Consider the following 12,132-nt stretch of genomic DNA (forward strand, 5'->3'; position numbering starts at 1 on the left):
GAAGAGCAGAGCTGCTAAAACCAGGCCTGTAAGGAAAACAAAGAGCCCAAGATGCAGCCTGCCAGTTTCTTGGGTAGAATCTGTATTTTTGTGGCACAAACGCCACATTTTTATCAAAGATCCTGCTGCTTTGCAAGGCGTGCCTGGGAAGCCAGGATGGGTGCGTGTTTCACAGGCCTGTGCAAGGACGATCAAGTGCATTTGTTCTTAGCCATACGATGGCTACAATTTCACTTATCCATTGAGAAAAGAGAAAATCAGTCCCAGTGACCTTTTGCTTTCTCAGACAAAGATGATGAAGAAGAAAAGGGGGGAAAGGAAAAAGAAGACGAAGAAGAAGTAATGGATTAACTATCCAGTGATTGCGGTTTGAATTTTTTGTTTCTTTTCTCTTTCTTTTTTAAAAGAACATAGCTTTAAGGAAAATTATCCAAGTCGGCAAAAGAAAAGTAGTGTTTTTTGTTTCGTTTTTTAAATTAAAAGAGAGAGACATGAACTGGTTATCAAGCTTGGAGTTCATGATTCCTTTAAAAACAAACACAGTGCACAATTGGAGGAAGTTTGGTTAGAATGCAGTCATATTTTTTATATGTACATGGAAGTCACAGCATATACAAAGTTTTTTTCCCCCCTTCTGCTTCTTTCTTTTTTTAAAAAAAGAAGGACTCCTAGATGCTTCTGGTACTGGCCAGCGAAAAAGGGAGGATACTTGGATTACCAGCTTAGTAGACCAGCATGGCTCATAGATTTTCTAACAAGAGCCAATTTTCATGTTTCAAAAGGCAACTTCATTAACGGTAGTAATGAAGCAGCCGTTCTCAGCCAAAGGCTGCCTGGTTAGCTTGCTCCAGTGCTTTTCAAACGCACCTACATCTGAATTACTTCCCCATGATGAAATTCATGCAGTCGTCACAGGCATGCGTGAAAACTGGAAATGGACATGCAGGCCGGCTGGTGTTTCTCACCTGATTGCCAGCATGCCACAACCAGCTGGGAAGAGCTAGGCAGCTGGCCAATGCCTCATGGCGGTGCCATTCTCATACACACAGACACACACACACTCCAATCACATGGGACAGGGCCACGAGAAAGCAGTTCCCAAGCAGCTTTCTCGTGCGCAGGTGACTTTGAGCCTGGTGTTCATTTTGCAATGTAGTTTGAGAGCGATGGAACCAGCGAGTGAGGAGAAAAAGAAGGGGTGGCCTTTGCGGCAAAAGATCTGCAGGCACAACTGATAGCTTTAACAGCCTTGGGTGGTAGGTGAAGACACCGTTTAGGGCCAATGTGTCCTGTGCACAGTAGCGGCTGGTGGAGTGGCGTTGCCCACCTGGCTATCCAACATGGGGGATTCTACCAAGAGCCGAGAGGGAGAGGAGAGGAGGTTGGCGTGGACACAGCGTCAGATTGGCTCTGCTGCTGCTCCCACAGTGCGCTAACCTCCCTCACCTCTACCAGCAGCAACCTCCATGTTGAGATGGATGGCAGGTGAGTAATGCCACACCACCCTGCTGTTCTGGCAACCACTGCCTGGGTCTGCTGTACATCTTCGGTCCATGCTGCTTTGCCTGCCATAGCAAGCAGGACTCAGATTTCACAATCTGGCAATTTTAGCTCGGGGGAAGGAGACACTGTTCCCAAAGTTATCATAATCATGTTAACATTGCAGGCTGAAGGCGGAAGAAACTGCCCATGAAAATACTTTTCCAAAAAAAAAATTGTTTCCTGAGCCCGGGCAACTACTTCAGAGAGGGAGCTGCAGCCTAGACTTCTCTCAAACATCCTCGTTTTCCATTTTGTGGGGATGTTGCTAAGATGGCAAAGCCCTGAAACATGCAATTCCTTCGCCTACAGTCTGAAATAAGGCTTCACCACCTCGCAGGTGTTGAAGCAACAGGTTCAGTCTCCAGATCAAAAGCTGGCAAGCCCAGTGGTGTCTATTGGAACTGTGGCCAGGACAACAAAGCATTGTCTGTTCAACAAATCAAGTCCTGACTGCCTCCATCTAACAATAAAATCCAAGACCCAGAGCCCAAGTCCACCTTGTGGTCATTGATAGAGAGTGGGGGAAGGGAAGGAGATACAACCCATGCCCTCTGCAGAAACCTGTTATCAAGTTGTACTTTTAAGAGTGACCACATCCTTCCCACTTTATAATGTCAGCAAAACTGCTCATAGCTGGCATCAAGAGCAATCTTAAGACCTGCCACATCTGAAGAACTATCTAAGGCAACCCTCTCCCAAAAGCCTTGCCCAGTGAACCAAACTAAGAAAGGCAAACAAGCCCCACGCTGTCCTTCAAATGACAATCAGATGGGGACTTAGGAAGGTCTCTTTAGTACTGGCAGTGTGATCTAGTGAGCATAAAGAACTTTGTGGGAAGCATAAACGTTGTTCAGTTCAACCTAACAACACAAGCAGGGATTGCACAACAATGAGATTTTAAACTGAAAGCTGGCTGTGTGTCATTAACCACTAAACCAATGTCTATTCAACAGTGTAAATGATGACTGAACTGCCCCCAAAGTGCAGACTCTTGGCTTGGCTTTCAGCAAAACTCAGTGGGACCAAGGGCTTGATCTGCCCCCCAACCTCACTTGGGGAATGCATAGGTTATCTAGGGCTTTTATGGACAACAAGAAGCATGGCAATCCAGATTGTTTCCCTTCCAATACCACCTGTCTGAATGTCAGGACATTCCTCTTCTGTTCTTATAAGGCTCAGCATGAACTGAAGTTGCTTTTCAGCTTTGGCGTGTCCTACACTTCCAGAGAGAGAATATTCTTACTCCTTGATAACCCAGGTACAGAGTGGTAACCTTACCATATGCAAAGGTTTGGTCCACCAACAGCTACTGCCGTTGCATAAGGAAAGATCATTTTACAGCGACCAATAACAGACCTGAAACAACTGCAGGAATGCCGTTTTGAACTGTCAAGGCATTCAAGGAGCCAGAAACTGCCCCAGATGCATTAATGATTGAAGCCAACACTGATCAGGAATCTAGCAGAATAACTTTGTCTGGGTGTACAATGGACTCTACAGCTAAAGGTGACTGGACAAACGTGAAGATCTAATGTGCCCAATGAGTCCAGCTGCCATTATGCTGCTGTCTAAGTCCTATCAGCCCTTGCAAGAGAACAGAAGGCATGTGGGGAAGGAGAAACCCCGGCTTGCAGCAAATGCCCGGACTTGCAGAAGGCATTTGCAGAATCTGGGCCAGGGAACCGTTCTAAAGCCAAGGGGCATACACCCAAGAGCTGGTGAAGCCCAGCAGTGCTCAGTCGAGTTTTTAAAAGAAGGCAAATTCAAGGGCCATGTCCCATGTTAGTATGAAAAGCAAAGGTACACTTACAGATTAACACCTCGTCTCTGAAGATGCACACACACAAAAGGAAACCCCAAACCCCTCCCATTCTTTTTTCGTCCTCATGAAGTGATCCATATATGTGGCAAAGCTTCCCTTGCTGCTCCAGATTTCGCTGCTCTTTCTGCGGCAGCAATCAAATGAATGAAGGCAAAGCCGTGCTGGGTAATTCTCCGGGGGGGGGGGGGGGGGCTATGTAACAGGATATGTTCTACTTTTGATCATACATGCTTTGCATACAGAGCCTCATGCTTTCCTCTGTAGGGTGGTAATATTCAGAGAAGCTACGGGAGGCTTCCTCTCCACGAGTTATTTCTTGCTCTGTTTCGAACAGAGTAGGTGCCAGTCACCCTGGGAAGAGACTGAACTGGGCCTACTCTGTAAACATTCGCCCAGCTGCGAAAACGCTTCCCTTGGAAGGCGAGTCCCTAGCGACCCAGCAGCCTCCTCTAATTCTTCTCTTGCCAAGAGGAGGACAGGAAGGATAGTGTGCTAAAGGTTTGTTAAAAAACCAAAATTCCTTTGTACAAATGCAGCCCAGGGCAGAAGGATCCACTCTGGTGCTCATGTTCTGCTTTTACATACCTCCAAACACGTAGAGATACGGGTTAGGCCGCACCCAGACCTTTAAAGCTTAACATGAAAACCACACCTGAGATCAGAATTAGGTACTTTTGTGATGCGTCACTTCCTTGTGCTTTTGTTTGCTTCGGGTGAACGACAACAATAACAAAACAAAAAAAAGGCTGTAACAATCTGGGCCAAATGACCAGTAACAGTACAGTAGTCTAGAGAGAAAAAATAAAATGCATTATTATGAGGAGACTGAGCACTGAGCAGTGTGCAAGCTACAAATTATGTCGAGAACAATCTTTAGGGTTTTAAATAGAGCCGCTCAGTGCATGCTAGAGGCCTTTTGTGATCAAGTCCTGCTGGTTTTGCAACCAAATCAACTTGCGTTATGAATGCCCCCTTCTAAGCTCCCACAGCTATACTACAATCATGATGGGGGCATTCAGAGCTATGAACAAATTGGGCCAGTGGTGTTATTTTTTTTTTTTAAATAAAAAAATGCAAGGGGAAAAATAATAATAATAAAGCCCCACATGTACCAGCGACATCCGTTTTAGTGGTGAATTAAAGCAATTGTACGGCTCTCTAAAGGGCATGGGTTGGAAGGTGTCACTGCTGCTGTCAACGAATGCTCTAAATTAATCACACACAATGAAAAAAAACCTGGAAGTTGTTATTGAAGTACAGTGCCACTAAGTTTTCCGTAAGAGGAAAAGCTCCCTTTGACTACAGAGGGGTCAGTATCTCAAGGACAGTTCTTGATGATGCAATTTTAATTGGAGGGTGTCGGGGGGGGGGAGGAGGAGGAGTTCAGAAGAGGAGGAAACCCTCCCAGAGGACTCTGAATTCCAGAATGCCAGGAGCAGAGGCTTTGAACACCGAGGCGATAACCAGAAACTTCTGTGCCACAAAAGGAAGAGGAGGGCTAAGTGACTAGAAAACACAGTGAAGTTGCATTACAGTAGGTATTTGCGCCTGCTGTCCTCGTCCAGCGTGAGATCCACCACTTCGGGCGGCGAAGACCAATTCTGCGGGGGGGCCACACCTGTCCATGGTTCAGATTGCCGGGTGCACTGCAGGCCTGAGCCGTGTTTCCGGGAAGACACACTCTGAATCACTCCTCCCCGAGGATGGGCGCATCTGCGGAAAGCAAAGGGGAGACAAAGACATGCCCGTCAAGGCTCACCTATTGGAGCACAAGGAGTGGTTTACACCAGTGGTTGTCAACCTGGTCCCTCCAGCCCACTAGTGGCCGTTTCAGGATTCTAGGTGGGCAGTAGGGGGTTCTACGGCACAAGATGAATCCTCCTTCCATCAAGCACTGGTGGGCGGTAAGGAAATTTTACCATCAAGGAAGATGCATTAGTGGGCAGTATATATAAAAAGGTTGACTATCCCTGGTTTACACGAATGCATTAAGACCCTAATTTCTTTGGCAAAGGGCTCGCCAAAATGAATGCATCAAAGCAGGGAGAGGGAGACAGAAAAATTATGTCCAAGCATTGGCTAAAATTCTTAAGAAAATCAGCCCTGAATGCTCACTGGAAGGACAGATCCTGAAGCTAAAACTTTGGCCACCTCATGAGAAGAGAAGACTCCCTGGAAAAGACCCTGATATTGGGAAAGATGGAGGGCACAAGGAGAAGGGGACGACAGAGGATGAGATAGTTGGACAGTGTTCTCAAAGCTACCAGCATGAGTTTGACCAAACTGTGGGAGGCAGAGGAAGACAGGAGTGCCTGGCGTGCTCTGGTCCATGGGGTCACGAAGAGTTGGACACAACTAAACAACAACAACATTGGCTAAAATGTGATGAGGGAGGGAGGTGTAAAGGGGCTTTTAAAATGTAGCATAATTTGGAGGAATTAACTTCATGTGTGAAATGGGCACCAAAGGATAATCACCGAACCGTCCTTACAATTTATACAGCACTTGAGGGTGTTTCAAAGCACTTCACTTGTTATTATGGCTATTGTTGTTATTTTAAAAATTAGACTGCTTGTGGCGTAACACCATCAAAGCGGTGCAGAGGGCAGAAATTGGAATCAAACACGGGAACACAAAAATACAACTAAACATAAAGTATTAAAAACGTCCTGATACAGAGCTGCCTTCAGATGCCTTTGGAAATTCAGGCAGATGTTTATCTCCTTGACATCTGATGGAAGGGCATCCCACAAGGCGGGCGCCGCTATCAAGAAGGCCCACTGCCTGGTTCCCTGTGACCTCACTTTTTGCAGGGAGGAAACCGCCAGAAGGCCCTCAGAGCTGGACCTCAATGTCCGGGCTGAACGATGGGGGTAGAGATGCTCCTTTAGATATACAGGGCTGAGGCCGTTTAGGGCTTTCAAGGTCATTATTTAAGCAATCCATGCAGCAGCCATGCCAAGGTCAGTATTATCATCTTGGTATTTACCAAAGTGGGAGGTTTAGGCGGAGGAAACAGTGGCTGGCCCGGAGTCTAGTCAGTCAAGAACAACATCTAGGGCATTTCTGCGATACAGAGAATGTTACAAGGATTGGGCTGTTACAGGGTATTTACAGAAGCTGCGGTCTTCCGTGCTGAACTACAGTGGTGCCCCGCAAGACGAATGCCTCGCAAGACGAAAAACCCGCTAGACGAAAGGGTTTTCCGTTTTTCAAGGCGCTTCGCAAGACGAATTTCCCTATGGGCTTGCTTCGCAAGACGAAAACGTCTTGCGAGTCTTGCGATTTTTTTCGCTTTTTTTCTCCCTTTTTCTAAGCCGTTAATAGCCGCTTAGCCGCTAATAGCCGCTTAGCCGCTAATAGCCGCTAAGCTGCTAATAGCGCTAATCCGCTAAGCCGCTAATAGGGTTGCTTCGCAAGACGAAACAAACGCAAGACGAAGAGACTCGCGGAACGGATTCTTTTCGTCTTGCGAGGCACCACTGTAGTTGATGCAATGGGAGTAGAAGCCCATCAGTATCTTCAATTCGCTTGCTCCTGAGCACAAGTAAGCTGAGTGACATGACGGGGAGTGGGGTGGTGGATGAGGATATGGGAGGCACCCACATTTCCTGCAATGCCCCCCTAACCTGCATGTGTAGGGGGAGGTAGCATCAGGGAAAACAGGGAGCTGCTGAGGCCCTTGGATTGCAACCACGCCTGACTAGATCAAAGCAACGAGAAATATCACCCTGTGCCACTTTTTTTTTTAATGACACGGGTTAAAAAGGCCACCTGCCTTTCGCATTCTATGTAATTTTGCAGAGATGTCAATGCACTTACTGCCACTTCCAGATTTCCAAAAACTGTTATAGCGTTCAAAAGGCGACTCTGGTATTTGAAAGGTGAACCCGCTTACAGCCTGTATTCCCCTTGCCACAGATGGAGAAACCTGGGATTAGAGCTACATCGCGTGCCAGTGGCCAGAAGGTCCTACAGAGTCAGTGAAGGGCTAACTCTCGCCCGGTTGGATACCTGCTATTGGCCAGACACCAAGGCCACCTGCAGCCTTGCTCCCTAGAAAGAGGAGCATGAAACCAGGACGACAGCGACTGTCTGTGCCCAGATGCTGAGCAGGCTTCCTTGTGGTCCCCGGCAGCCAGTCCCTGCGTAGAGTGGGAGCGCAGGGAATCTTATGCTGCCTTCACACTGGAAACCGAGGGGCAGTTGGGCTCTGCACCTTTGCTCAAACGGTTCTTTGCTCTCGCTTCTTGCCTTGCCTTTTGACACCTCATTGGCTTCCTCCTCTGCTTCCACTTCACTTCCTCCTCTGCTTCCACTTCTCCCTATGTCTGGAATGCCTTTCTCCCCTGCCGCTTGAAACACTTCTTTCCTGTTTTAAAAAAACGATCTCCTTAAGACTCGGGTTCTCCCTTTGCTTTGCTCCCTTATGGTTTTGCTGCTTTAGTTCGTTTAAAAATAAGCTTGCAGCGGCTTGTAGCAGCTGTGCACACTATATGGTATGCTGAAGACACCCTTCTCTGTGCCCTGTGCCTCTGGGTTCGGCAGATTCCGCCGCACCTAAATATCAATCAAATATTTGACGCTAGGTCCATGTTTAATGTGTATGCAATTCCAGGGTTAGATTGGGAAAAGGCAAGTCATCTTAACAGAGGGAAGGAGAAAACCTACCCACGGGGGGGGGGGGGGAGTAAGATGACCAACTGATCTGCATTTTCTTCCTTTTCAAAAATTAATTCCAAGTATTTAGATGGACTCAGTGCTTAAAAGGAAAATTAGTACCTTGCGTGTTCCTGAACTCCCACGATCTCCACCTCGCTATCTGATGATGCTATATTAATTTCTTCATTGACCTGGGTGTTGCTGCTGGGGGCCTTGCCGCTTGCCAGGAATCCAGCATTCAAGTGATCTGTAGAAGGCAAAGAAAAAGGACAACCCAACCCAAGATTCAGCAGCCTGATAACCCTTGCAGGAAATCCTTAGAAAGAAGCCGTTTCTCACCGTCAAGCAAAGACCCATTCATTAGACTGCCACAGCAAAATATACCAGCCATGGATTGGGAGTGGGGTACGGGGAGAAGACTTTCCTTCCTGGCAGACCCTGTTTTTGTATAAAAACAGACCTTTTTTTAATGATTGATTGCCACCAGGTTGAACCTGACACAGTCTACTGTCCACCTGCTGGAAAAGCTGCTGAGAGTCCCACCAGCCTAGCTCTACAAAAAAATAAACCCAAAGAGCACTTTTGGATTTACGAAAGGACCCAGAGGTTAAGAAAACTTTGTGAAATATCCTTGGAGAATATAAAAGTGTCCCTGAACAATTGTGTGGTCTGGAAGATTTTTGTGAGAAATTCCAGAGAAATATCTTTCTAAATCATTGACACCAAACACCAGATAATTCAGAAAAGGTGGGGAAAAGGAAAAGTGACACAGCACACACAGAGACTTGCAAATAAAAATAAAAATGTCAGAGTAAGTTAGTTTTACCTCCATGAGTCGGCCTTCCATTAAGGGGCCAACTTTTACTGGTCTCAGAATCCCATAAAAATGTTAGGCTTCACTCATTTAAGCATTTAATCAGAAGTTCAGATATTCTCTCTCTCTTTCACTATCTTTTGCAAGGAACTGTGCACATGTTCGGAACCCTATTGGTTTGTATTACAAAAGGACTGGCTATTTTTGAGTAGCTGAGGTATCGGGAGAAAAGGGATTAAACTCAGGATATTTATTGGGGAATGAAAGGAAGAATATCTGTCTGTTTTGGACTTCCAGAGAAGTGGTCAGCCACAGGTGCTCTAAGGGGCAAAGTTTGCCTGCTTGGAATACAGCCTGTCTCCAGCTCTCACTTCCATACATCACTACTGGGACAACCATAGCTTTCACTATACGGACCTTGCCAACAAATGTCTGTATAGTTAAAGCTATGGTTTTCCCAGTAGTGATGTATGGAAGTGAGAGCTGGACCATAAAGAAGGCTGATCGCCAAAGAATGGATGCTTTTGAATTATGGTGCTGGAGGAGACTCTTGAGAGTCCCATGGACTGCAAGAAGATCAAACCTCTCCATTCTGAAGGAAATCAGCTCTGAGTGCTCACTGGAAGGACAGATCCTGAAGCTGAGGCTCCAATACTTTGGCCATCTTATGAGAAGAGAAGACTCCCTGGAAAAGACTCAACTCCCTGGAAAAGACCCTGATGTTGGGAGGGCACAAGGAGAAGGAGACGACAGAGGATGAGATGGCTGGACAGTGTTCTCGAAGTTACCAGCATGAGTTTGACCAAACTGCAGGAGACAGTGGAAGACAGAAGTGCCTGGTGTGCTCTGGTCCATGGGGTCACGAAGAGTCGGACACGACTAAACAACAACAACCATGCCAGTTCAGCCATATTTGCAATGTGTACACTTAAGTTTTCTAATAGCGAGCAGTGGAAAGAATGGGTTTGCATGCCTAGTTGCTGCAGGCCTGATGACCTCAGGCTACAGATGAAGAGTCGCGGTGGGGGGACAACAGCGTAGGCAGGTGCAGGAGCTAGTGTAGGACTGGGACAATGTTCCCCTACTCACCTGTCTCAGCATTCAGCTCTTCTAGCAGCCCTCTCGTCCTCCAAGTAGGCCCAGTGTCCTGGTTAGTGACAGAACTGTTGTGTTCTTGGACTACCGCAGCTGCCAATAGATTGTCTACATTCACCACTTCCGGGTCGGAATTTGTGTCCGAGATATCATAGTGAGCCACAACCGGAGCTCCATCTGGGAAGGAAAGAGAACCCGCAGCTATTAAGACCCCAAGTGGCTTGGAGGAAGCACAAACTCTACTGCTGCTTTGCTGTCTATATAATGAGCATTAGCATTTCAATACTAAACAAATCAAAAGCAGTGACAAAACTGCCAACTTTCATTTGATATAGATCAGCCTTCTCGGATGGGGTGTCTGCCAGATGCTTTCGACTACAACTCCCAGCAGATGGGAGCTGGAATCCAAAATATCTGGGTGGCCCCAGGTTGCAGAAGGCTGATGCAGACCATAAATGTCATTTGTTGAAGTAATATGCAAGTAAATGCTTTACATAACACCAATATTATTTATCTAAAGTATTACTGGTAACGAAATATACCGTATTGTTCGCTCTATAAGACGCACCAGACCACAAGACGCACCTAGTTTTTGGAGAAGGAAAACAAGAAAAGATATATTCTGAATCTCAGAAGCCAGAACAGCAAGAGGGATCGCTGCGCAGTGAAAGCAGCAATCTCTCTTGCTGTTCTGGCTTCTGTGATAGCTGCACAGCCTGCATTCACTCCATAAGATGCACACACATTTCCCCTTACTTTTTAGGAGGGAAAGGTGAGTCTTATAGAGCAAAAAATATGGTACTTAATATTTCCCACAAAAGAATAATAGAATCATAGTTGGATGGGACTCTGAGGATCCTCTCGTTCAACCCCTTGCAATGCAGGAATATGCAGCTGTCCCATACAGGGATTGAACCTGCAACCCTGGTGTTATCAGCACCACACTCTAACCACCTGAGCAATCCAGTTAAAACTATCATCCGACTACTTTGTGCAGATCTGACAGATCTGCCCTATTTTCCCCCTTTAACTGAACTTTATATATCTGGGTGAGGCTTCCCTTGCCGGTGGTCTGGAAAGTGCAGTGAGTGTAGAATGCTGCAGTGCAGCTGTTGACAGGAATGAGGCCCTCCCAGCATACCACAACTTGGCCCAAAGGTTTGCAGTGCCTGCTGATTTGCTACTGGGCCAAGTATTCTTATTGGTATATAAAGCCCTTAATACCTTGGGACCTGCTTAGTTGAGGGACCGCAATGCGCCTCTCATGCCTTCTCCACCACTTGGATTTACAGGGTTTGCACTCTTACAAGTGTCTTATAATAATCATTCCACGTCTGCCCAACTTTCAGGGTGGCAGCAACTATGCCATGGAACTCCCTGTGTGTTAGCGCTATTCAGGCACTCTAGCTATACTGCTTTTTGATGCTTGCTAAGAAGACTTTGTCCAGACCTATCCAGATAGGTAAAGGTAAGGTAAAGGTACCCCTGCCCGTACGGGCCAGTCGTGACAGACTCTAGGGTTGTGCGCCCATCTCGCTTAAGAGGCCGGGGGCCAGCGCTGTCCGGAGACACTTCCGGGTCACGTGGCCAGCGTGACGAAGCTGCTCTGGCGAGCCGGCACCAGCACAGCACACAGAAACGCTGTTTACCTTCCTGCTATAAAGCGGTACCTATTTATCTACTTGCACTTAAGAGTGCTTTCGAACTGCTAGGTGGGCAGGAGCTGGGACCGAACGACGGGAGCTCACTCCGCTGCGGGGATTCGAACCGCCGACCATGCGATCGGCAAGTCCTAGGCGCTGAGGTTTTACCCACAGCGCCACCCGCGTCCCATCCAGATATGTACCTGCTTTTAAATCCTGCTGATTTTATCTGCATCTCATTATATTGCGGAATGCACACTGCTTAAGAGATTATTCTTTGTTTTATTGAGTGGTTTATATATATTTTTTTCTAAATCAGTAAACATCAGCATTTCTGTGCTTTTGAAGATTTTGAAAACTGTAAGCATGGATGCAGAAAAAGTGGTGCAGAAACATACATGTGCGAACACATGAAGCTGCCTTATAATGAGTCTAATTATCATTGGTCCATGTGGCCTAGCAAGGTACACTCTGACTGACAGCAGCCCTCCAAGATCTGGGGATGCTGCCCTGTTTATCTGAGATGCTGGACTACAACTCCCATCATTCCTAGC

General features: G+C 46.7%; 1 protein-coding gene across 4 annotated transcripts in view; it reads right to left on the bottom strand.

Annotated features, from left to right (window-relative positions):
* Window positions 1-628: 628 nt before the first annotated feature.
* The window catches only part of ARK2N (arkadia (RNF111) N-terminal like PKA signaling regulator 2N), a 63,436-nt gene continuing 51,932 nt past the window's right edge, over window positions 629-12,132 (bottom strand). For 3 of the 4 annotated variants that reach the window (XM_079994980.1, XM_079994981.1, XM_079994982.1), the window contains 3 exons: window positions 9,930-10,112; window positions 8,147-8,273; window positions 7,406-7,736 (listed from right to left, as the gene is read on the bottom strand). In XM_079994980.1, the coding sequence (XP_079851106.1) occupies window positions 7,421-7,736; window positions 8,147-8,273; window positions 9,930-10,112 (626 nt within the window). In that variant the 3' untranslated portion in view covers window positions 7,406-7,420. Of the gene's footprint in view, window positions 5,078-7,405; window positions 7,737-8,146; window positions 8,274-9,929; window positions 10,113-12,132 lie in introns of those variants that run through there. The other variant, XM_079994983.1, reaches the window with a different exon arrangement.

The sequence above is a fragment of the Podarcis cretensis genome (genome assembly GCF_951804945.1).
Source record: "Podarcis cretensis genome assembly, chromosome: 11".
NCBI lineage: Eukaryota > Metazoa > Chordata > Lepidosauria > Squamata > Lacertidae > Podarcis > Podarcis cretensis.